This window comes from Gossypium raimondii, chromosome 1 (genome assembly GCF_025698545.1).
Source record: "Gossypium raimondii isolate GPD5lz chromosome 1, ASM2569854v1, whole genome shotgun sequence".
NCBI lineage: Eukaryota > Viridiplantae > Streptophyta > Magnoliopsida > Malvales > Malvaceae > Gossypium > Gossypium raimondii.
The window spans coordinates 31,623,598-31,651,254 of record NC_068565.1 but is presented as its reverse complement, the minus strand read 5'-3'; the positions used below and the strand labels follow the sequence as shown (position 1 = coordinate 31,651,254).

The following is a 27,657-nucleotide window of genomic DNA, read 5'->3' as shown; positions in this document are numbered from 1 at the left end:
TTGCCATCTTTTTCCCATTTAATTCTATTTAATTACCAAATGACTAAAATGCCCTTACTTAAAAAATCTGTTTTACTTATTCTATGCCCATTTTTGTCCATCAACTAACTAATGGTCTAATTACCACATAAAGACCTCCAATTTAAAATTTCATAACAATTAGACACCTCTAAGATGTAGAACTCAACTTTTGCACTTTTTACAATTTAGTCCTTTTAACTAAATTGACTGCCCAAACGTCGAAATTTTAGACCATAAAAATATAATAATAATAATATTTTCCCTCATCGGATTTATGGTCTCGAAACCACTGTTCCGACTAGGCCCAGAATCGGGCTGTTACAATTCTCCCCCTTAGGGATTTTCGTCCTTGAAAATCTGACCAGAAAAGAGGTTTGGGTACTGTTTCCTCATAACTTCCTCCGGTTCCCACGTAGCTTCTTCCACTCCATGTTTTTGCCACAACACTTTTACTAAGGCCACACGCTTATTCCTTAACTGTTTGACCTCTCGAGCCAGAATTTTTATCGGTTCCTCCTCATAAGTCATATCCGGTCGAATTTCAATCTCTGTAGGTGAAACTATATATGAAGGATTCGAACGATAGCATCGTAACATCGATACATGAAATACATTATGTATTCTTTCCAACTCTGCTGGCAAGGCTAACCAATAAGCTACTGGTCCAATCCTTTCAATAACTTCATACGGTCCAATAAAACGTGGACTCAATTTGCCTTTACGGCCAAGCCTCAAAATCTTCTTCCATGGAGATACCTTCAGAAATGCTCTATCACCCACCTGAAACTCAATTTATTTTCTCTTTAAATCTGCATATGACTTTTGTCGATCTGAAGCAGCCTTTAAGCAGTCACGAATTATCTTTACTTTTTCTTCAGTTTCCTTCTCTAAATCAACTCCGTGAATCCAGTTTTCACTGAGCTCAGTCCAATATAAACGGGTTCTACACTTGCGTCCATATAATGCTTCATATGGTGCCATTCGGATACTCGATTGATAACTATTATTATAAGCAAATTCAACCAATGGTAGGTATTTCTCCTAACTACCTTCAAATTCTAAAATACAGTATCTGAGCATGTCTTCAAGAACTTGAATCACTCTTTCAGATTGTCCCTCAGTTTGCGGATGGAATGCAGTGCTAAAGTTCAAATTTGTACCCAAAGCTTCTTGCAACTTTATCCAAAACCTCGAAGTGAATCTCGGATCTCTATCCAATATAATGAACTTAGGCACCCCGTGCAATCTCACTATTTCAGCAACATGTAACTCAGCCAACTTGTCAAGTGAATAATCCATGCGTACCGGTATAAAATGGGCTGACTTTGTCTATCTATCAACAATCACCCAGATAGCATCCTTCTTCCATGGAGTCAAAGGCAATCCCGTCACAAAATCCATCGTGATGCTGTCCTATTTCCATTCTGGAATCATTACTGGCTGAAGTAAACCTGATGGTACTTGATGCTCAGTTTTCACTTGTTGGCAAATTAAAAATTTTGATACAAACTCTGAAATATCATTTTTCATGCCCGACCACCAATACAATTTCTTCAGATCATTATACATTTTCACACTGCCTGGATGAACTGACAAATCACCACTGTGTCCCTCACATAAAATGGTCCGAATCAATTCATCATTTCTCGGTACACATATCCTGTCCCGGAACATCAAACAATCATCTAATCCAATTCGAAAATCTGGATTAACACCTGATTCACACTGTCAATCTTATGGGCTTCCCGAATTTGCTGAAGGAATAATGGTCTAGCCCTCAATTCTGCCATAATTGAACCATCATCAAATAAAGTTAATCTTGTACTCATAGTTCTCAAAGCAAATAAAGATTTTCTGCTCAAGGAATCAGCAACCACATTAGCTTTCCCGGGGTGATAGTCAATCACTAGCTCATAATCTTTTATTAGTTCGAGCCACCTTCGTTGTCGTAAATTCGGGTCTTTTTGATTCATTAAGTACTTCAAACTTTTATGATCAGTGAAAATTCGGCATTTCTCACCATATAAATAATGACACCAAATCTTTAAAGCAAAAACAATAGCACCAATTCTGAATCATGTGTCGGATAATTCTTCTCATGCGGTTTCAACTGTCTCGATACATAAGCTATTACTTTGCCTTCTTGCATTAACACACATCCAAGACCATTCAGCGATGCATCACTGTAAATTATAAACTCCTTCCCTGATTCAGGTTGTACCAACACTGGTGCCTCAGTCAATAATACATTCAATTTCTCGAAACTTTGTTGACATTTATCTGTCTATTCAAACTTGACATTCTTTTGCAATAACTTAGTCATGGAAGAAGCAATCATCGAGAACCCCTTGACAAAATGTCTGTAATACCCGGCTAAGCCCAGAAAGCTTCTAACTTCTGATACATTCTTTGGTGGTTCCCAATCAACAATTGTTAAGATTTTGCTTGGATCAACCTGAATACCCTCACTTGAAACTATATGTCCCAAGAATCTGACCTCACGAAGCCAAAACTCACTTTTGCTGAATTTAGCATACAATTTCTTCTCCCTTAGAATCTGCAACACAGTCCTAGATGTTTGGCGTGCTCGGATTCATTCCGAGAATAAAGTAAAATATCATCTATGAACACTACCACGAACTTATCCAGATACGGCCGAAAAATTCGATTCATCAAATCCATAAAAATAGCCGGAGCATTAGTTAAACCAAAAGGCATCACTAAAAATTCATAGTGTCCATACCTCATTCTGAAAGCGGTCTTTAGCACATCTGACTCCCTAACTCTCAACTGATAGTAACCAGATCTCAGATCAATCTATGAAAATACTGTTGCTCCTTTTAGTTGGTCAAACAAATCATCAATTCTCGACAAAGGATACTTGTTCTTTATAGTCACCTTGTTGAGCTGACGATAGTCAATACAAAGTCTCATAAAACCATCTTTCTTTTTCACAAATAATACAGGAGCACCCCAGGGAGAAAAACTTGGTCTCACAAATCCTTTATCGGTCAACTCTTGTAACTGAGCTTTTAATTCTTCCAATTCAGTTGGAGCCATCCGATACGGAGCAATAGAAAATGGTGCAGTACCAAGTAACAGGTCAATAACAAACTCAACTTCTCTGATCGGAGGTAACCTAGGCAATTCCTCTGGAAATACATCCGGAAATTCACAGACTATCGACACTGATTCAAGCTTCGACCCAGTTATACCAGTATTCAACACGTAAGCAAGATAAGCTTCGCACCTTTTTCTCATGCATTTCTGAATAGACATGTACGAAATCGCTATAGGCAATTTATTCGGCTCCTTAGCTTCAACCCGAAGAATTCCACCATTTTCACACTTCAATTCAAGGATTTTCTGTCTACAATTTACCTTGGCATCATGTAATATCAACCAATCCATACCCAGAATAACACTGAACTCATCAAATGGTAACAACATCAAGTTAGCAGGGAAACAGTGACTTCGAACCATCAAAAGACAATTCTTGCAAACCTTATCAACTAAAACATATTTTCCTAGAGGGTTTGATACTTTAACCACAAATTCAGTATTTTCTACAGGCAAATTCTTATTAGATACTAAACTAGCACATACATATGAATGAGTAGACCTAGGGTCAATCAAAGCAACAACATCAATATCGTGAAGAGAAAATGTACCAGTAATCACATCAGGGGATGATGCATCCTCACGAGCACGTATGGCATAAACTCTGGCAGGCGCTCTGATTTCTGATCTTCCTGCTATATCTTTCACTACACTTTTACCGCTAACTTTACTCCCAAAATTTCTTGGTGGTCTGCCTCTACTAACAGTTTCACCTGATCCAACGCTTTGTAATCTTTCTTCTTCTATCCTCTCAGTGCAATCCTTTATGTAGTGTTCTTCAGAGCCACATTTGAAATAGGATCGTTTAAATCCCCAACACTCGCCTATATGTCGCCTGCCACACTGTTGACACTCGGGTCTAGTATTCTGCATATTGCCCACACTTGCCACTGAGGTAGCTTGAGTTTTAGCTCTAGAATATGTCTTCCCTCGATCCTTGCGTGGATACCCAGCTAAACCAGTTGATCGTAGATTCATCTCTTTAAGCTTCTTTGGTTGAGGTTGAAATGTCTTACTCATTGACCTTTTTCTTACATCTCGAGCCTCAATCTCTGCCTTTCTCTTTTCTTTACTCAATTCTTCAGCCTTGCAAGCTCGGTCAACCAGTACTACAAATTCTTTTAACTCTAAAAGCCCAGCATACAATCTGATGTCTTCGTTTAGCCCTTCCTCAAATCTTTTACACATGATGGCCTCCGTGGAAACACATTCCTGAGCATATTTGCTGAGCCTGACAAACTCCCTTTCATACTCTGCCACAGACATCCAGCCCTGCTTTAATTCAAGAAACTCCTTGCATTTTTTATCAATGAACCGTTGACTTATGTACTTCTTTCTGAATTCTTCCTAAAAGAAATCCCATGTAACCCTTTCTTTCGGAACCACAGATATTAATGTTTTCCACCAACGGTAAGCTGAATCCTTCAGTAGAGACACAGCACATTTCAAGCATTCCTCAGGAGTACAAGATAGTTCATCAAATACCCGAATAGAATTTTCAAGCCAAAACTCTGCTTTTTCTGGATCATCATCTACATTAGCCCTGAAATCCTCAGCCCCATGCTTTCGAATTTTATCAACTGGAGGTTTACTCAACCTTACCAATTCAGCACCTTATGGAGCTACGGGAACCGGTTGAGGAATGAGAGGGGGTGGAGGAGGTTGAATATTCGGGTTTGCTCGAACAAATTCTGTATACCAGTTGTTCATCTATGAAGAAAGGCTTCTCGAGCCTCATCCCGACTTTCCTGTCTACTTTCTTCAGGCGTGGTCCCTGGCGCGGGAGCTGGCGCATTACTCTTAACATCATCTGCTACACTTCGGTCAGGATCCATTTACTATATAAAAGAATAAACACAATTTAAAATGTCAGAAACCATCACACTATCACAATATTATCATGGCATGTATAGATAGACTTTCACGCCTAATTTATTGGTCCGAGAATTGACTAAACCGTAGCTCTGATACCACCAAATGTAACACCCCTTACCCGTATTCCTTGATGGAATAGAGCACGAGGTATTACTATTTTTTTTTGTAAAATTTCGGCAGCATTTCTGCTTATTTTTACATAAAACCTCCTGCAAATTTTCAAAGAACAATTTCAAACGATCTTAATATTTCAACCAATTACAGTATTATATGTGCATACACAATTTATTCAATAATAAACACCAACATTTTTAACCAAAAAATATTTTTCAAACATATTTATATCATATTACATTAAGGCATCTATACATGCCATGTTTCAAAAGTATTGATTACAAAATACCCCGAGAGATGATGATAGTGTGGATGATATTCTGCCTTTGTCCAACTTCCTGCAGATTGTTATCACTATAATCAAGAGAAAATAAAGAAGAGTAAGCATATAGCTTATTAAGTAACCACATAATAAATTAATAAATTTCTCATAATATTACAAAGTGATATAATTTTAATCATTCATAAATTTCATTGTTTGCTCAATTTCCAGCAAGCTATTTTTCTGCGTCACAGTCGCTAATTTATTTTTATCTGAAGCTACAGAGCTCCAAATTGAGTTTTGTAATTTTTTTCCAAAACTAGACTCATATACCTTTCTACCATACAATTTTTAGAATTTTTAGTTTTTCTAATTAGTACAGTTTATTCTTCGAACCTTCCCCTATTTCACTGCTCGATAGCTCTGACCACCCTTTACTAAAGTCTATTTAAATCTCTGTAAAAAATTAATATAAGGTTCTTGTTTATTTATACAGAAACTATACTTAATGAGTAATTTAATCATATAAATTTCAACCCACAATTATTTTTGTACAATTTTTGGTGATTTTCCAAAGTTGGAACAGGGGATCTCGAAATCAATTCAGCCCTGTCTCACTAAAAATTAAATATCTCAAAATATATAACTCTTTTGCTTTCTATGCTTCTTTCATATGAAAATAGACTCATTCAGATTCAATTTCATATATTACTCAACCTCTATTTCAAATTCCACCATTTATGGTGAATTTTCCAAGTTACCCAACTACTGTTGTTTTAAGCTGTTTGTAACCAACTTGCTCTTTTGTAGTTTTGATACTTCCATTCATCTTACACATGGGTTGATTAAATATCAAACCCAATATTCCCCACAAAATCATATTTAATTTACATGTTCAATCACCCTTCCAATTTTCTTGTTGAACACTTAGAATATTAACCGTTATTTGGTGGATTCAGCACTTAGTAACCCCTTGGGGGAATCAGCACTTAGTAACCTCTTTTTGCACATTCAAAAATATGGTGGAATCAGCACTTAGCAACCACCAATGATTCGGGAAATCAGCACCTAGCAACTCCTTATACAATCTGTTACGGTGGAATCAGCACGTAGAACCCCTTTCATATCCAAAGACACGGTGGAATCAACACTTAGCAACCACCGATGATTTGGGGAATCAGCACTTAGAAACCCCTTGGGGGAATCAGCACTTAGCAACCCCCTTTTTTGTTTAATATTTCCTGGCTTATTCCGAGTGTTCAACCGGAAACTTTGATTTTCAACGCTTTACTACCTTCTAATTTAACCATATTTTAGAGTCTATATCCAGTATTCGTTCCATTTTCAATCAAATCTCAGCAATATATATATATATAATAACATTAAAATAATACATTAAATCACATGCATACATACCTCGAAACAAAATATTGTGATTTTACGATTTACACCTCGACCTTTTCTTTTCCCCGTTTAAGGTGGTCTTCACGTCTTTCTTGATCTATAATAGCAAATTTAGCTTATTTAACATTCACATTTAATAAAACAATCCTCGACTCAACTTTTGCAAAAACTACGATTTTGTCCATAAACTTTTACATATTTCCATTTTCATCCCTAAGCTCGAAAATTAAATTTCACACCTTATTCTTATGTTTTAGAACATGCTGAACACTTTTCCCTTCTATGGAAACATCAAATTCTCACTCTAACATACACTTATGAACAATAAATATTTTTACCGATTATATCAATTTACTCGTTTTTACTTAAAATCGCTTAGCAAAAATTGTTTAACATAATTTCTAGCCTCATATTCTACCATTAAACAGAAAAATAAACACATTTCACCTATAGGTATTTTTCCAAATATAAACCCTAACACGAATTAATGGTAGAATAAGCTAAACCAAGTTATCGGGACTCTAAAAACGTAAAGAACATTAAAAACGGGCTTGGAATCACTTACTATGGAGCTTGGAAGCTTAAAAACCCTAAATATGGCTTCCCCCCTTGCTGATTTCGTTCACCATGAAGAAGATGAGCATATTTTGCCATCTTTTTCCCATTTAATTGTATTTACTTACCAAATGACTAAAATGCCCTTACTTAAAAAAATCTATTTTACTAATTCTATGCCCATTTTTGTCCATCAACTAACTAATGGTCTAATTACACATAAAGACCTCCAATTTAAAATTTCATAACAATTAGACACCTCTAAGATGTAGAACTCAACTTTTGCACTTTTTACAATTTAGTCCTTTTGACTAAATTGAGTGCCCAAACGTCGAAATTTTTGAACGAAATATTTACGAAAATTTTTCGTGAAATTTTAGACCATAAAAATATAATAATAATATTTTCCCTCGTCGAATTTGTGGTCTCGAAACCATCGTTCGACTAGGCCAGAATCAGTCATTCTGACCAGGGAAAAAGATTCGCTACCTTGACTTTAACTGCTTCCTTTGCAACACTAGGGAAAAAAGATTTGTTGCCTTCAGCTTTAATCTACTGCAACGCCAGGTAAAAAAAGATTCGCCATAATGACTTCAATCCATCCCACTGCAACTTCAGTGGTATAGGATTTGTGGTTTCACCGATCTGTTCTCTGGGGAATATGACCTGTAGAATCCATTTCCTGGGCCTATTCATGCCTAGTGAATAGGATGTTATTATTGGAATGAAATCAAAATCTCCTAACTAGATGTGTATAAATGAATGCAGAATGTCATGAGAATAATCCCTTAATGTTTGAGTTGTCATTGCTCATTGTTCATTAAGGCTTTACCATCGACACGTTATAACGCCATCTTGTTCGACTGGTATCTCCAAAGAAACACTTCATACTTTACTTAATCAGATTGCCCCCACTGTAATCTTCAAGTTTCAATCCACTGGAACATAAAATTTGTACCATCTTCATCCCACTGTAATTCAAGAGAACAAGATTTGGCTCTTTCTCAATCCTCTCCTACTGCAATTCAAGGATACAGGATGTGAATCTCTTTGGTCGCTTACACCATTCCAGGGTGTCGTACTAATGTAGGATTTTCTTTTCCAAACAATAACCCCCTCTTATACTTGGTGATCATTGCTCGTTTGTTCACCAACACAATATCTTGTCGTTTTGTTCAATCAATATTTTGACAACAAAATCCGATATCGCAGAATAAAGTATGAAGACTAAGTGCCCCAGATATCGCAGCTTGAACTTCTCTGTACAAACTTCTAAGAACCGGTTTGAGTTTGACATGTGTTTAGGAGATCTACAGTACTTTGTCGATGCCCCAAATGTCGCATACCCCTTTCCTGTTAATTCAGGTATAGCAAGATCACTGCATGCCCCATTTTGATCACTATTGAAGCCACCCTTTTAGGGTTTTCAACTCAAATCCCCTTTGTTCTCAAGGCGCCCTTTTTGGGTTTTCACCTTGGCCTCTCCTTTTTTTTAGGAATCAAAGCGCCCTTTGCGGGTTTTCACCTTGGTCGCCTCTTTTTTTTTAGGACTTAAAGCGCCCTTTGCGGGTTTTTACCTTGGTCCCTTCTCCTTCTTTAGGTGAAGTATTTCTTTACAACATAAGGCCCTTCCCAATTTGGCATCCACCTTCCTCTAAAATCCTTTTGTAAGGGAAGGATCTTTTTCAACACCAGGACTCCCTTGTGGAACTCTTCGGGACGAACCTTTTTGTTGTAGGCTCGCATCATTCATTTTTGGTACGTCTGACCGTGGTAAATGGATTTTAGCCTTTTTTCTTCAATTAGGTTCAATTTATCATATCAAGATTGGATCAATTCTGCTTCATCCAACTATAACTCAGCCAATACGCGGAGAGAAGGAATTTCAAAAATCGTGATAGGCCAAAGAGAAAGGCGTTCCTCCGGTAGAGGTTTTTGTTTCTTTTTTAGTTTTGTTCTTTGTTTTGTTTTTTGTCCTTTGTTTTTTTTTTTTTTTGTCCTCTATTGCCGTTCATTTTGGGGTGACATGGCAACGAGTTATGGTGTCTGATCTTGAATTTACTGTAGACCTCCGCTATTATGCCGTTATTCAAATTTAGCGCATTGTCAGATATGATTCTTTCTGTCCTTCCATACCAACATATGATCTCCTTTTTCAAGAATTTTCTGTTTGCCAACTTTGTGACATTAGCATATGAGGCAGCTTCCACCCACTTAGTAAAGTAATCAATGATCGCAAAGATGAAGTGATGCTCATTAGAAGCCTTCGGTGATATTGTCCCAATGACATCCATGCCCCACATGGAGAAAGGTCATGGAGAAGTCATAACGAGAAGAGGTGAAGGATGTATGTGGTGGAGGTAATTCTCGTATCACTTTGACTTTATCTGGGTTGATCTCGATTCCTTTTTCATTGACTATAAAGCCTAACAGTTTTCCTGACCTAGCTCTGAAAGTGTATTTTGCTGGATTGAGCTTGAGCTAGAACTTCCCCAATCTTAAGAACAATTTTCTCAGGACTTGCACATGTTCCTTTTCTATTCTGGATTTTGCAATCATATCGTCGACGTAAACCTCGATTTCCTTGTGCATTATGTTATGGAATAAGGCTACCATGGCTCTTTGATATGTTACTTCCGCATTCTTTAATCTGAATGGCATCACTTTATAGCAAAATGTTCCCCATAGGGTCACGAATGTGGTCTTTCCCATATCTTCAGGATGGATATTTATCTGATTGTATCTAAAGAAACCATCCATGAAGGAAAACAGTGACTAGCTTGCTGTATTATCCACTAAAGTGTCAATATGAGGCAATGAGAAATTTTCTTTTAAGCTGGCCTTGTTCAAGTCCCTGTAATCCACACATATTCATACATTCCCATCTTTTTAGGGATTGGGATGATGTTGTCTACCCACTCTGAACATTTGATCTCATGAAAGAACCCAGCATCGAATTGCTTTTTGACTTTTTCTTTTATTTTTAGCACAATATCAAGCATCATCCTCCGGAGTTTCTACTGAAATGGCTTGCAATCCTCTTTTAGAGGAAGGCGGTGTACTACAATGTCAGTGCTTAACCCGGGCATATCCTGGTATGACCATGCAAAGACATCATTGAATTCTTAGAGTAACTCAATGAGATCTCGCTTCGTCTTTACGGTAATGTCAATTCCAATCTTCACCTCTTTTCCCTCTTCCAAGCTCACAATTTCCATTGATTCCTTGTGAGGTAGGATTTGTTTCTCCTGTTCTACCATCCTTAACAAGTCCGGAGATAAGCCACAGTCTACGTCATCTTCAAATTCATGAGATCCCTCTAAACACATGTCTTATTCAAAAGGAAATTTTGAGTCTGTAGCAGCATCACTTATGTCATTAATATCCAGGGACCTATTGTAGGTAAAAAAGAATATACAAAGAATGTATGAATTAAAGAATAATTATCTGTACAGTATGATTATGAATGAAATGAAAGAATGATTTGGAAGAAAATCTCAAAGGAATGAAAGAATTTAAAATAATTTCTCATATGGAAAGAATGAATGAATATTAGCTCGAAATGAATGCAAAGATGTATTTCATTGAAATAATGATATTCAAACATGAGCCTATTTCACAGAAGGATTCTTATCACTTCTAAGCTAAAAGCAACAAGTGTGTTTTGAACATTACTCTGAGTAAGTTCTAAAAACTACAGGAATTTCCTCTGTAGTCCAATTGTTTAGCACACTCCCAGGTTCATAAGGGCGGATATCTAACAAGGTCCCTCCTTCAATTGCTTCTTTGTATATGGCATTGATGCCCCAATTTCTGGACATTCCTTCCGAGCCTTCATTATATTCAAAGAATTCTAGTTCCTTATTATCCATTAGGCCTTGCACCAAGGCTTTGAATTCATTGCACTTTTGAATCTCGTGACCCTTCTCAGCATGGAACTCACAATAGTTCCCCATCCTTTCAGACCTCTTTTCTGAATCCTGTTTGATTAATCCTCCTTCTACCATCTTTTTCTATACCCATCTTAATGGGTTTTTTACTTCTGCCACATCAAATTTTGTTTTCCTACTCCCACATTCAATTATCTCATTTACCCCTTGGTCAGGATGACTGGGTAACAGATTTCCTGCCACATTTGGTTCTGATGGGTCGTCAAACTTTACAATTCCAATTTTAATGAACCTCTCAATCAAATTTTTAAATGCAGTGCAATTTTCAATTGAATGTCCAATAATTCTCGCATGGTATTCGCACTGGGCTTTTGTGTCGTACCATTTAGGAAATGGGGGCTGCATTGGTTTCAGGTAGAAGGGGGATACTAAATGTGCGTCAAACAGGTTTTGATATAGTTCTCTATACATCATTGGTATAGGCCTAAACTGAGGCCTTTCTGTATTTGTCCTCGTGTAAGATTCGTAACTTGAGGGGCCCTGATGGCTAGCGGTTACTGTCTTCGGCTGGCCCACAGTAATTGGTTTTGAGTAACCCTTGTTATACATGCTTATGTTATTCACCTAATTCTCCTTCTTCCTCGGGTCCTTTAAAGTATTGATTTGGGAATTCCACTCTCGCCTTTTTGTTTACACTAGATCATCCAAATCAAGGACAACAGGATTGGTTAGATTGTTCCCCGGGTTAGAACCTGAACTTTTCGGAAAGTTTGTTGGTTTTTAGATTAACTCTGAAATGATTTTAACCAATTAGGATCTTTTGGTGGACTTTAATGCATATGATGTAATGTAATGCAAATGTATGAAATGAATGCAAAAAGAGACGTTGATTCTGATTCAATTCTATTAGAACAACTTTACTAGAAAATAAATCTCTTTACATAAAACAGATATATATACGGCTTTGCCCTCATACTCCAGGCGAAGACATCAATCCTTTCCTTCATCCGGATGTTAAGATAAACCTCGCAAATTTTCCAATGGATGTCTCTACTAGCTCCTTTTTGCTTGGTCCGAGACGCGACTCATTGCTCGCTCATCCTCGTGATGCTCGTCAGCTTCTTTAAAAAAGGTCGGGACGTTAACGACTCTCGAAGGATCATTGTCAACTTGAATCTTTAGGCAACAAAATCAAGTCGTGTACTCCTCTGTTAGACTATCACCCTTCTCTTGTTGTGTTTTCTCGGAACATATTCGAACAGTCGTATTATTTCCACTTTATCAAGAAATCTACTTTCCATGACAAGCTCTCTATTTAGTAACTGAACGCGAATCAACACCTCTTTTCTATGATGAAAATACAATGCAATCATAATCAAAATAAAAGAAAACACGTTAGTACAAAAACATAAATAACAAAAAAGAGTACCTATTTGGATGACCACTAGGGGTTTGGCATGGTTCTACCTAGGGTAGGCTCTTAGGGTTCACTATATGTGGTTTGGCTCTAAAGTAAAGGTACCTGAACCAGCAGATTCCTCGATCCTCACCCATTATAGGTTCATACAGACCGAGTTCAGTTCAGGGGAATACATTTCCCTATGACTAAACGGAGATGAAAATCTCACAAAGGCATAGGTACTGATGTATCCCGAAAGTGATCCACTATCCTATATGGAGGTGAAAACCTCACGAAGGACTATTTTCTCACTCCCACTTAAGAGAGTATAACCGAACGGTTATGCAGTGCAATATACAATGATTTAAAAACTTAAGCCAACAAAGCAAATATACCACAATGATGCAAACTATAACAATGCAATGAAAGAATCATAAATTTAAATTGAAATTTCAACTTTCGACAAAAAGATAGAAATTAATCAATTTGTGGCTCGACTCTAAAAACCAGTCCCCAATGGAGTCGCCAAGCTATCGAAACCACTTTTTTGATAAAAGGGATCGACTTTTATTTTGAAAACAAAAACGAAAAAACGGGAGTCGCAACCAATATTTTTTTGAGGTGTGATCAGATCACCTTGCGATTCAATCATTTTAATAAAACATTTTAATTTTACTAAAACAATAATTTTGGTCTCGGAATTCAAGAAAAATGGGTTCGGGAGTCAGTTACATACGATGAAGGATTAGCACCCTCTTCATGCCCAAAATTGGTACCTAATTGATTAATTAATGTCTTAATGTCGAAAAATTGAAAAATTCGAAATGAAATTTACAAATATGATCCTTTTATTGAAAATTTAAAGAAATGTGTATTTTACATTAATCGAGAAAAAGAATTATATCCAGTGAGTTAGGACACAATACCTTTAATCTCAACACGAGAATAAACACCAAAAATTTATTTATTTTTTGGAAATTTTGATTGTCTCAGTTTCGAAAAAGAAATCATATCCCGTAAGTTGGAATACGGTCCTTTTCTGATTCCCGAGAAAATTTTTAAGAAATGTATTTTTTAAAGAAAAAGGTTCATATATTTGAAATTATCCAAAAATCGAGACCCCGTAAGTTAGGGTACGATCTTTTTGAAAATCCCAAATACCGAGTGTTACGCTATCTTGTAAGCTTTTGGATAAAAATGATTTCAAAACTTTAGCCATATTAAACGTAATTTTTTAGCAAATAAAGCGTGATGGAAATGATAATATACAATGCGAAGTGATAATTCGTAAACCAAAATATACTCTAATGAAGCGACAAATAATCAATAAATACACATAAGCAATACAATACACATAAGAGCAATAATCTCACATCACATATTATGTGAATACTAACATTAATATTTGAAAGCTAGTGAAGAAAGCTAATTAAAAAAACACCAAGCAAATTAACACAAACACAAACAAAATGTACAAGTTTTAAAATAACTAAAGAAATGAATGGCATGAAAGAAAGGAAATTGTAATCAATAAATTATATGTACAAAAATTTTAAAATAATATATGCGTAAGTTTGAAATAAATCAAAAATAAAGTAAAAATAAATAAATTATATATGAAATGGTAATATATAAACATCTCAAGATGATATTTAGTAGGGAAACTCCTCTCCACTCAAATCCTTAATACGCTAAGCAGTTATCCGAAGTCCCCTTACTTGTCCAACTTTCGACCCTTGATTGGGTGAACTGACCTTCCTTGACACCCCCTGTTGATAACTCTAAAATATAAAGTTATCTTCAACACTTTTAAACTAGTAATTCATGCAGATTTTGAGTGTTTGATAATAAATTTTGAAGTTTTTATTATAATTTTATCTTATTAGCTTATACTAAGATGAATTTGCTAATTTGATCATTTTATATACTAAAACACATGATTTTTTTAGTTTTTGAGACAACTGATGCTCTAGAGGAAAAACAGTCTTAAAGATCATCCTTCCGGTGCTCAATGCTATAGCATTTCTACAGCATAAGACATGTAAGGCTGATATATGGTCAGCTTTGGATTCCCAATCAAAGGAATATTGGACCTTGGAAATTCTCTTGACCCAGCTCAAGAATTGGGTTAGCAAAATGGATAGCTTACTAAAGAGATAGGAGCCTAAACTGTCCACTAAGGAGGAAAAGGCCCAACCGTCAATAGAGGTGCCAAAATAAACCACCCAAGACTTGGTAAAACATTTAAAATCAGCCACAAAATTTCCACATGTGAGCGTCCAACTCCCCCCTCATTTCAGTGTTTCTCTCCCATGAATCAAGCAAAAATAGCAAAGTCATCCACCCACTTTCCTTAAAGCAAGGGCCGACCATGTGAAGAGAGATTTTCAAGGCTCTCATTTGCTAAAAGTAGCCAACCTCTACAAGTATAAATGGCCCCTAGCTATTCACTCATTTCACTCATCCCTCACTCACCATCTCTTCTCTCATTCTTAATCCTTTCACTTCCCATTTTAGAGAGCAACACAAGAGTTTGAGAGAAGCATTTCACAAGTTCTTTGAGCATAAAAATTTGGTGACCTGAAGGCAATTGAGCAAAGGAGCAAAGCAGAAAGAAGGAGGAAAAAGAGCACAAGCTGAGCTACAGAGAAACACCAAATTTCTCTTTTAGTTTCTTTTCCTTTTAACTTTTTATTTTGTTCTGAATTGATGAACATGATTGTAACACCCCGAATTTTGGGCCTAGAAGAAATAGGTTTTGAACAAGAGACCAGTTAGGAGACTGCACATAAATATTTAGTTGTGCAAGGAAGTGACATAAATGAATGTCTGCTTCAGTGGTTAAGCGATTTAGGAGTGTTTGGAAGTGTCTGAGAAGTCAGGAGTTCAAGACTTGGCTTATGCAAAATTTTTATTTTAAGTGAATAAAATCCTTGGATCGAGATAGTAGGTTCTTAAATTATTGTGGTTAAAATATGATACAAAAGAGTTGTTGGTATAGTGGTAAGGGGCGTGTGGAGTGTACATGGGGTCTAAGGTTCGAGAGGTGGCGCATCAAAAAAGGAGTATTTATTTTACTGCCTAGTTCATGTGGGTGGTAGAGTTGGATTGAAATACTGCTAAATGGAGTTTGAACTGGCCATAGGGAGAATTGAGGAGGGATATTTGGAGAGATTTGAAGAGAGAATATTGAGATTTGGGGAGGTTGTTGTTGTGGAGAGATAATAGTAGAAAATTAAGGGATAGGAAGTGGATGGAGAGTGTGTAGCCGAATTGAGGAGGGATTTTTAAGATTTGGGGTTGTTGCCGATTTGGTGAGAGTTAGAATTTGGGTTTCATTCCTTTTCTTTCAACCTTGGCCGAAAACAGCTTCTCTCCTCCCTCACTATTTTTCTTTTCAGTTTTCTCTTCTAGTCGATTCACCCTTCTTTTTTTAAACTCTTTCAAATAGCTCTCAGCTTTAGCAAAGGTTCGTTGATCAATTTGGAGCGCACGATTTTTCTCGTCCTCTCCCTCAACTGCTCTCCATTGGTCGAATACTGATAGATTAATCTTGATTCTCGGTTCTTTGTGCGCTACATCTCTGATCTGCAATATGTTTTATCGTTTTTGGTAAGTGGTTATGGTATGATAAGGAGTCATCTGTTACTTTTTGAGAAACAGTATTGACTGGTAAGTGGGGTGCAATTGAGATGGTTTGTCAAGTATGAGTTTAATATAAAGATGGTGACTTTTGTGTAGGTAGTGGTCGAGGTTGATTGGCACATTTCTTGGGAACCAAGGGTGCGATGATCATTGATTTTCGGAATAAGAGTGTTCAGAACGAAGGGAATCTACAAATCGCATCAGGTGTGTAAACACCCCACTGTAACTGTAGAATGGCAAAAGCTAAAGAGCCGAAAATACCACGTTTGAGACCACACGAGCGTGCGATCACTCATGGGGTAAGCCAAACCCACGAATCATGGGCCATAGACTATGGAGGCCTCCATGAGCATTTTCATGGGCTTAGGCCGTAATGGGCCACATTGGGCTAAAATGGGTTGTGTGGGCTCAATGGGCTCATGGGCCCCGCAGGGATGAAATCCATGATTTGTGGCAAATACTGGACTGGGCTATATAGATCTCATAGCCGTGGCGAAATCTGGGCTAAACGAGCCGCACGAACATGTGGGCCCACTTAGGCCAAGTAATGGGCCTTGGGCCCATTTACATTGTTATGACCATTTAGGTTACCTAAGTCGCTCGAGGCAACTGTGGACCTTTCGAGAGGTCAATATCTGCACCAAAATACCCCCATAGGGTAAAATGATCGAAATACCCCTATAGGATAAAATGATCGAAATACCCCCATAGGGTAAAATGACTGTTATAACCCTAGGAGATGAAATGACTGTTATGGCCTTATGTTATGTATGACTGATTTGCTCTATGATATATGTGACTATGATTGAGCATAACATTTTGCATACATGTATTATATTATGTCACGTAATTGGTATATTTGGAGGAAGTGTACCGTACTGATAAGGTTGCACGGATCGCCCAAGACGACTGTGGACCTACTGATGGCTATATGTCATTTATTTTAACGGCAGCTTTGCTGCAATACTGTTTAATGTCGTAATTGGTGCTAATCTTGGTGTGTCTGGCTGGGTGGGTCGATTTTATCCCCATATGGTGTCTTTGGCGGGACAGAGTGGTGTGTAGAGGCTGGATTGGGTAGGATTTCTAACTGCATATCTGCACTGATTAATGATTTTGTACTGTTACTACATCGATTAATGATATTACATATTGTTCATTGCATGACTGATATATGTTACTGTTATGGGCAAGGCCCCACTAATACTATTACTGAAGTTGGGCAAAGGCCCTACTGATTACTGGCATTGTGATGGGCTCAAGCCCAATCATTTACTGTTACGGGAAAGGGCTTAGGCCCACACTGAGTTGGACTGTTACTGTAATGGGCTCAGGCCCAAACTGCATTTATCTACTGTTTAATTAATTGTTTGCTTGTTAGGGTATGACACACTGAGTTTTCATAAACTCACCCCTCTGTTTAACTATATAGGTAATCCTCAGTTGTAGGCAGGTCGGTGTTGCGAGGGACTCAGTGATGGCCACACACCCGCATCAGCTTTCGTTTTTAGCCTTTGATTTAAAAGTAATTGAATTTGGGTATTTTTATGTAAAAAAGACTCTTTAAAGTTATAAACTTTAAATTGGGGTTTTTTTATTTAATTTGATATAAATTGTTAGTTGTAGAAAAAGACAGGTTTTCAAAAGGTAATTGTTTTCAAAGACACCATGTTTTCGCAACATTTCCAAAAAAAAAAACTTCGGCAATAAATGAGATTTTGGAAAATTTATAACATTTTAAAAGTGATTAGCATTTAATGATGCACGCTTGGAAATGAACAACCCATTTTGGAATCACCGTTTAATAACAAAATGATTAATTGATTTTAAAGATTTAAACGACAACAAGTTTTACACTAAACACCTCAATGTGACACCGCCGGATTCGGCCATAACTCCTAGGCCGGGTTTGGGGTGTTACAATGATTGCTAAATATTTTTCTGCTTTTGATTTAATTAAAATGACTTAATTTTGTTGTTGTTAGATTGATTGCATTCTTTTAGCTTAGACTATTAAAGTTCTTTTAATGATGTTATGTGCCTTGATTGCTTATTCATTCAGATAAAATCATGGACATGTTATTCATGCATTATAAATGTAAGGATACAATTGAATTAATTATTTAATTTGAACAAGATTGTAATTAATTGACACAGTATTTGAATGGTGCATGTTTGATATTTTTATGATAAATTAGGTCAAATTAATAATAATATCGAAAAAAACTATTACCTTCATAACTTTAGGATTAATGTGATTAAACTGTTTCAAGATAGAAATGTCACTATTACCTCACATAATATGATGTCTATTTTAGAAAATTAATAAGTTGATGAAACATTGAAATATAAAGAAAAACTTAATAATTAAATAAGTGTGCCTTCATGGGTTCATAAATAGCCGAGTGGCCATGGATATCTTTCGTAGCATCATTAGCATTGTTTTAATGATTCTAAGTTAAAGCAGTGAATTAATCTAACTCTATCATGTCATAGTAATTAAACTTATGAATTGTTGCTCATACTCTATGTATACGTTTTTCATTCATTTTTAGTATACTTAGTTAATTTTTATTTAAGTTAATTAGTTAAGTCAATCTACTCCCAATTATTTTCATCACCAATTAGCTAAGATTTTATTTTCACCATATTTTCCTATACAGTCCCTGTGGAGACGATACTTTTTACTTACTACTTTATTATTTGTTGACAACAGCACATCATTCGAATATTTCTTAACACGTGTCTCCTTCTTCTCTATTTCCATTGATACTATGTATCAACAACAATAAAGAAGATATGATAAAAACATATGTAGATTAAAGAAAATAGAATTAATTTGGACTGTTGAGTGATTGCTTTAATTTGGGTTTGATTGAGCTTTGACATTTTTTTAATGGTTTTGCAATTTAAAATGTAGATATTTTATTGCTAGTTTTTTTATAATGTTTGGAATAATGTCTTCTTTTGTTGGTGCGCTACTTGAGTGAGATACCACACGAAAAACTTAAATTAGAAATATATAAAACTATATAAATTAATAAATAAAAGTATAACTTTTTTCACGTCAACAATGAATTTGGACAAACGATTACCAGATACATCTGAATGTGTTCCAAGTGTATTTTTAATAAGTTTGTTAAATTTTGCGAAGTTGTGCTCAATGAATAATTGTATTCAATAATCATCAGCACCACCTTTAACTAAAACCGCACTTACATCAAATATTAATTATCCAAGAAAACTTAACAAGAGTGTCACAAAATAACAAGTGAAAGAACAAAGAAACTGCTTACAAAAGACACTGCACTTGGGTGTGCAACAACCGACAACCTATTTATAGGTCGATACAAGAGCTTTTAAGCAATATTTTAATAAACTTAAAACTATTGGTAAAATATTAAATTGATAACCTAAAATATCTTCAATAATTATCTCTTAACTTCCTTCATATCTTAGTAAAATAGCTAGCTTGGTCTCTATGTAAAAATATAAGTATAAGGATAATGCTTGAGATGATATTGCTGAATTTTCTTCTCTTCCTTACCCAAATTTGATCACCATTAATTATGAAGGGATAAAACATAGCTTGAGGATCATTTTTTGATAGTGCAGAGACCATGAAAATCAAAGTAAAAAATGTCAATTTTATAATGCACTTAGGATGTCCTAAAGGCATGTCTACACTACTATCCAAAGGCCTATTGAAATAGTTGCTTAAACAAGAGATAAAACATAGATACTAATCATGCAATTCAAGGAGCTATTCGAACATGATGAGAAACTTGAAATACAAGTACAAATAAGTCCCAGTAGTGTATTTTAACTAAACTTTAGGAGAATGAGTATAAACATCTCAAGGGGATTTTATGAGATTTTCTTCAAAGCTGAAAGGCTAAGCGGGCCTTCTTGTAATCATAGGGTTGTGTATTTTACACTAAAAGATGAGATTAAGTTCCATTTATCCTTAATGTTATATATATTAGTAGAAAAGTCAAAATATTAGGCAAAATATAAACTCATTTAACTAATTATAAGTTTTGTATTGATTTTGATATCATGAGTTAGCATCAAAATAATTAGTTAAATTATAAAGTAAAACAAATATAATACTATTAAAGTTAAAATAAAAATAAATATGTTTTTTAAAATTTCAAATAAATATATTTGTTTTCAAAATTAAAAAAAAATCAAACTCTATGTTTTATGGGGTTTTTGTACAAATCAGGAGAGGATAAGGCCATGAAAAGCTAATAAAAGATTTTGAAGCACATGTTGTCCATTGTTTAGCTTCCTTGGATAGTTGGTTTCTATCCATTGGTCCATTTTGTATGGTGACAGACTCAAGGAGATGTCTGATGTCATCAAGTGTTGGTTGAAGTTTCCATTCTACCTTGGTACGTCCATGTATGATATTTTATGATTTCTTGTCACTTTTAGGAGCATGCAAGAAGTAATATTGTTGGTTTTGAGAGTGAAAAAGAAAGATTGAAGAGTGAGAAGTCTAGCTTGGGTTTTTTCACAAATTTTAAGCATCGACTAGACAAAAATGTGGAGTCTTTATTGTCTTAAGCAATAGCAGCTCCACCTATCATATTATCTCGTATGCAATGGATAATACAGATAGAGAGTAGTGGGAGAGGGGTTCTTGCATAGTCTCTAAAGTTTGGACCATTGGTTGATGATTTGGAGAAGTGTCAAGGGGATAAGAATTCACGCTTGAGTCATGAAGATTTTGAATCCTTATGATTGTCCTTGTTGGTGAAGGATTAGTCATTTTGAAGATGAGTTGATTCCTTGATTTCCAAATGATCCAAAGAGTAGGGGTGAGCATTCGATCGAATTGAATCGAATTGAATCGAAAATTTTCGAGTTAATCGAGTTTTCGAATATCATTTTATCATCCCAACTTTATTTGAAGTTTTCTCGAATCGAGTCGAGTGAGATGGAATTCGAATCGAATCGAATCGAATATATTTGTTCGAGTTAAATTTTAAAAAATAATTTTGAGTCATTGTAACCATTGTCACCCATCGTAATAAAATTTGTCCACCTTAATCAAATTTTTTATTAACTTTCATCACTTCATAATTTATTTATTAATTTTTTATATATTGGTTAGCTTCGTTGCTTGCTTAGTTGTTTCAATTATCTTCAGATTCTTGTCACTATGTATTTTAGAATTAAACATATATATTAAATGTAACAATGTGATTTTTTAATAAAAGTTATTTTAAAAATAAAATGTGAAATTGATACCAATATAAAATTTTAACACGGATATTTTATGACATAATTAATAATTCAATTTTAATATAAATATTCAATATGGCTAAACAATTCAATAATATAAATAATATAAAATGTAAAATTTAATTTAATAATATAAATAGTAGATATAAATAAAATTATTACTATTTATGTTTAGTAATTTTTTGGATAATTTTGATTTTTATTTGAGAGTAAAGGGTGAGAAGTAAAAGTTTAGGGGAAAAATAAAAAAGTTTTGGGAATAAAAGTTTGAGGGAAAGTAAATAGGGGGAGTAAAATTTTGGAGGGAAAATATTTAAAAAAAATTGGAGGGGGGAGGGTTTGGGATAGATGAGAGGTGAGATGGGAAGGGAATAAAAGTTTTAGGGGAAAAGTGGGAGGGAGTAAAAATTTTGGGGGAAAATAAAAGGTTTTGAGGGTTTTTGGGAGTAAAATTTTGAGAAAAAATAAATGGGAGAGTAAAAATTTGGTGGGAAATGGATTTTGGGTAGATTGGGAGGTTGGGAGGGTAGGGGAGTAAAAGTTTTGGGGGGAAAGTGGGAAGGAGTAAAAGTTTTAAGGGAAAAGTAAAAAGGTTTGGGAGTTTGGGGTAAAAATGTAAAATATTATATTTTGATATTCTAATTATTCGAATTATTCGAGTTATTCGAATTCGAAAACTCAACTCGATTCGAACTCGAAATTCGAAAAAAAAATTCGAGTTGATTCGAATAACTCGAATAACTCAATTCGTTTAACTCGAAATTCGAATTTTTTTTCGATTTTTTCGAGTCGAATCGAGTTTTGCTCACCCCTACCAAAGAGTACAAGCCACCAAAGTATAAAAGCCCCTCGAGTCATGTGAGTTGATACTATTTAAATCGAGCTAATAAAGGAACCATATGAATATAGAAGAGATCTACAGGAAATCAAATCAAAGAGGTAAAAGAGACCCAAACCAAACAACACAAGTGAAGTTGCATTAAAGGAAGAGGTGCTCAATGGATTCCCTATTAGCCTTACAAAATGGATAGGGATTATCGTTAAGGAAAAGACACCTCGAGAATAGATCCTTTGTTGAAAGGAAATTATTACAAATTTCCCAGACAAAGATGATAATTTTATATAGGAGTTTGAGTTTCCAAAGTTTTGTCCGTGTTTATGGGAAGATAATTTCGTTGGTGTAATTGCTGTAGACTGAAGCAGAAGGGCATAGGTGTTCTTTCTAAAGAAGCTACCATTAAAGTCAAATTTCCATACAATTCTGTCTTCACCCCCTTGAATCTAGAGGGTCTTTCTGAAAAGGTCAAATGCTTGACTATGATCAAGTATATTTAAAGGTTTATTTTGGTCCCAAATGTTGATGTATGGAAGGAAGAATTATTGTACTTCAAAGGTGATGATAAAAGGTTTGATAATGTTAATAAAGGGAAAGTTTGAATTTTTATTTTTCAGTATTTTTTACCTCCCTAAAGCTAAACACCTATTCTTTGTAAACATTTGTATCTACCTCTATGAATTCCTTTCCATTCCCCGGTTTAACATATTCAAAGGGGTGATGACTATAGTACTTGGATAACAATTTCCAAGAAGCAATTTCGATTAGTCATTATGCTCCATGTGATTTTTGAAAGAAAGGCTTCATTGAAAATTCTAGTCTTCCAAATCCCCAATCCTCCCTCAGATAAAGGAGCACAAATTTTATCCCAATGCTAGGTGTGAATTTTTCTATCATCATGGTTATGTCGCCACCTAAAGGTGCGAATAGGCTTCATTATAGCCTATGCTTCTCGACAACTTAAGCCTCATAAAAAGAATTAGCTTATTCATGAACTGGAGTTAGCTACAATTGTGTTTGCATTGAAGATCTAGCGACATTATTTATATGGTAAGAAATGCCACATTTTCACCGACCATAAAAGCTTAAAGTATTTGATGACACTGAAAGAATTGAATCTAAGACAAAATTGGTGGCTCGAGTTGTTGAAAGATTATGATATGACCATTGATTATCATCAATTTAAAGTGAATGTGGTTGTTGATGCTTTGAGTCGAAAGTCTTTGTTTGCTCTAAGAGTGATGAACATTCGCATGACTTTGCAGTGTGACAGTTCCATTTTAGTTGAGTTAAGGGCTAAACTGATATTATTACAGAGAATTCAGGAGTTGCAGAAAGATGACCTTAACTTGCGAGCCAAATGGAAATTGGTTGAAATTGGTCAAACAACTGAGTTCAACATTGGTGATACTAGTAGTCTATACTTTCATAACCATTTGTGCGTATCGAAAGATTTGGAATTGAAACATGAAATTTTTCACAAAGCTCATAGAAGTACCTATTCGATTCATACAGGTAGTACTAGAATGTATTGTAATCTGAAACAGATGTACTGGTGGTTGGGAATGAACCAGGAAATCTCATAATTTGTTTCAAAATGTTTAGTACGTCAGAAGGTGAAAGTCAAGCATCAGGTTCCATCAGGTTTACCTATAATGATTCTGGAATGGAAATGAGAGAGAGTTATTATGGATTTTGTATCGGGTTTGCCCTTGTCGTCGAAAAAGAAAGATGCAATTTGGGTTGTTGTTGACAAACTAACTCAGTCCACACATTCTATCCTCATCAGGACAGATTACTCAAACGAGAGATTAGTTGAGTTGTATATTTTCGAGATTGTTAGACTACACGGTGTGCCACTACTTTATTTCTGCTTGAGATCTGAGATTTACCTCCAGATTTTGGGGTAAATTACAAGGAACCCAGAGTACAAAATTGAATTTCAAGATAGCATTCCATCCTTAAAAAGGCAGACAATCAGAGCAGGTGATTCAAACACTTAAAGACATGTTGCGATGTTGTGTAATTGAGTTTGAAGGTAGTTGGGAAAATTTTATGCCGTCATCTAAATTTTCTTATAATAACAGTTAGCAGTTAAGTATTAAAAATTGCACTGTCTAAGGCTTTATACGAACACAAATGTAGAGCTCCATTGCATTGGCTAGAATTGAGTGAAAGAATGTTAGTAGGGACTGATCTGATACGTAAGATAGAAGATAAATTTAGGGTTATACGAGACTATTTGAAAGCTGCTTCAGATCGTCAAAAATCACATGCTTATTAGAAAAGAAAATATATTGAGTTTTAGATTGGTGATGAAGTATTTTTTAAAGTATCACCCTGGAAGAAAGTTCTGCGTTTTGTCCTAAAAGGAAAACCCAGTTCGAGGTTCATTAGGTCGTATAAGAGAAAGATGAGTTATAATAGCTCGTTTTTTAGTAGTGTCAGAAACGGTGGTTTAGAAACCCCATTTCTAATGAGTGAGTCCGTAAATATTATTATTTAATAGTTCAAAGTCTAAATTAAAGCTATATTGAGTTTTGGTCCCTTAATTTTATTGAATAGATAACTAATTAAGGTATAAGCACTAAATCGTAAAAATGGTAAAATTTTAATCGATATAGATTTTAGTTAGCTAATGGTCGAATTATGCAATTGGACCAAATTATTATCTTGAATAATGGAAAATGATGTAGGAATGCACTAACTTAAGCTAATTGTGATTAAGTTTTACTAATTAAGGTTTAATTAAGTTAATTAATATTAATTATGTTTTAATCTAAGTATATATATTAAATTAAAATGAAATAAAAAATATAGATGCTCATCTTCTTCCTCATGAAAGAAAGAAAGAAAACAAAGGGTTTCAACATTTTCAACTTAAATTCTTCAAATAGTAAGTGGTTTTAGTCCTTTTCTTGTACCTTTTATGTTTTGAGATCCCATTAACTTGATTTAGTTGACCTATGTACTATTTTGTAAAATTTTTATGTTTTTAAAAATTTTCATTGATGATTTCTTGAAGTTCTTGGTGTTAAATGATTAGATTTGAAGCTTATATATGAAAAAAAGCTAATTTGTAAAGTGAAAATTGTTAGTTTTGAACATATAGATTAAAGCGTAAATAATTTGCAATTTTTATAATTATGGATAATATAGGGCTGTATAAGGATGGAATTGAGATCTATTTCAAAATTGAAGCTCAAATTTGATAGTTATAGCAAAATTGGTTTTAGGGACTAAATTGAATACAATGTAAAACTTTAGGGAGCATTTGAAAACTAAAATTGAATTGTTATATGAATTCAATAGGATGTTATAAAGTATTTGAAATTGATAAATTGAAATGAATTATCATATAGATTAGAATTGAACCAATCGGAAGATAACAAACGAAAAGACAAAATTACAAATTAGTCCTTCACAACTTATTCTTGCAGTTTTTCCATTTAAGTTCATATGGTGTGATTATGTGTAATGTTAATATAAGTATGTTTCAATTATTAAATTTCTTGTGTAAATAAAATTTTGAATTTGGTACAAAAAAGTGAGACATGGATTAAATTGTAAAGAAATGTTCTATTATAGGATGATATGTATATAATTACTCTATAATGAATTAAATGATAATATAGTCTTAATGCCCACGTGAACTTAGTAAGTAATTAGAATACGATTGGCATGTCAATAGGGTTAATTGCGCGCTTGTACGAGTTTAACACTTATGTGCTTTCTATTCAGAACTTTGATACTCTTTGTTTATCACTTCTATGCTCTTTGGTGTGGTGTAGTTACCCGTATCCAAGTTTATTTACTAGAGTTCATCAGGCTAGTTGGATAATGAAAAGTGAATTGAAAATGACATGTTATGAGCTTGATGATTAAATGGTATATGATGATTCAATAAGGTACATGATATTGAAACGTGAATTCTATGTGAATGTTACTAAATTGAATAGCATTATAAATGTTGAAATTACTATGTTATTCGTTTATACTGAACTCCCCTATTTGTTGTGAATCTGTTACATCAGGTTAATTGTATTGTGTTACATTATTTAGTTATAAGATTAATTTTATATTGAGGTAAGTTATCATTATTTATCTATAAACTTACTAAGCATTCGAAATACTTACCTTGTTGTTTTTCATTTAGATCGTCGTTTGTGGAACTCGTCAGTCGAATCTGTTCCAAGATCACACTATCCCTCTATCTACTCAGTAGGCTTTACTTATTTTAGCTCGGTATTATGGCATGTACTTAGGGGCTTTTGTATGTCAACTTGTGAGTTGTTATTTTGGTTAAAATCATGTTTGAAGTTTGAATTTGGAAAACTAATGTTCACATTTGCTATATGTGTATATTAGCAATGTGATAGGCCTTATATGTGCATCTTGTGGTATGACAAATTTTAATCATGATAATAGTATAATTAAGTGTTGTTTTGAATGGTTGAAAGTATGATAGTTAAGTTGATATTTTTGCTAAGTTATGTGAAATGTTTTGGTGTCAATTTAAGGCAAAATGAATTGGTTGATTTTGGCATAAACTAATTGATGAAATGTGTTAAAACTGAACATCGATAATGGAAATATAGAATGATCGCAAAGCAATAAGAAAGAAAAATAAAACACAGATTTACGTGGAAACCCTATCGGGAAAAACCACAGGCAGGGGAGAATAAAATTCACTAATGTTGAAATTTGAATGATACAAGAGGAGTTTCGACTACATCTATTTAAAGGTTGAAAAACCTTATTCTAATCAATATCAAATAGAAGAAGTGTAGTTCTATACGGATTCTACTTTTGCAACATAGCCCGTATCCCCTAGTTTCGCCACTAATTTTATTTTAACAAGGATTTGGGTTACACAACTCTAACGAAATGGCATGTATTTTGAAGTGTTTATGCATATTCGAGGTGTGTCTATCATCACCATCTGATTTTGACTTGGCCTGAACATGTAAAAGTACCAAAATGTGAGATTTTTTACCATCTGGAGAAAGATACCATGGATTACAGAATCGGTACTTTACCAAATTATCATAATTCAAAATTGACAGAATGCCAATTTGGTATTGATACCAATATAAAGAATCAATACTTATTCTCAAGGATTGATACTTTATAATGGTGCTAATACAAATTGACTTGTGTTCAAATTTTGAAAATTTATCAATATGATCCTTCTTCATGCTTAAGTCAACTTGGGGAGCTTTCGTAAGCTCGATTGAGACTCAGAAATATTCATTGATCATGTTGTGACTGAATATATGAAATC

The 27,657-nt window shown here is 34.7% G+C and overlaps 1 protein-coding gene across 1 annotated transcript; it reads right to left on the bottom strand.

Annotated features, from left to right (window-relative positions):
* Window positions 1-1,350: 1,350 nt before the first annotated feature.
* Window positions 1,351-4,976, bottom strand: LOC128042997 (uncharacterized). Its single transcript, XM_052634797.1, has 6 exons — window positions 4,898-4,976; window positions 4,627-4,721; window positions 3,745-4,488; window positions 3,114-3,402; window positions 1,737-1,804; window positions 1,351-1,434 (listed from the first exon to the last, which is right to left on the bottom strand). Exons 1-6 carry the CDS (start codon window positions 4,974-4,976, stop codon window positions 1,351-1,353), a joined length of 1,359 nt encoding a protein of 452 aa, XP_052490757.1.
* Between the last annotated feature and the right edge of the window lie 22,681 nt (window positions 4,977-27,657).

What these genes read in the sequence shown, in the direction of transcription:
- LOC128042997 (XM_052634797.1), bottom strand. Translation starts at nt 4,976, where the DNA reads ATGGATCCTGACCGAAGTGTAGCAGATGATGTTAAGAGTAATGCGCCA. An exon ending in AGGGACCACGCCTGAAGAAA is followed by an intron (nt 4,722 to 4,897) that starts GTAGACAGGAAA and finishes GTAAACCTCCAG; the next exon opens with TTGATAAAATTCGAAAGCAT. An exon ending in TGTTATTGACCTGTTACTTG is followed by an intron (nt 1,805 to 3,113) that starts GTACTGCACCAT and finishes CAATTATGGCAG; the next exon opens with AATTGAGGGCTAGACCATTA.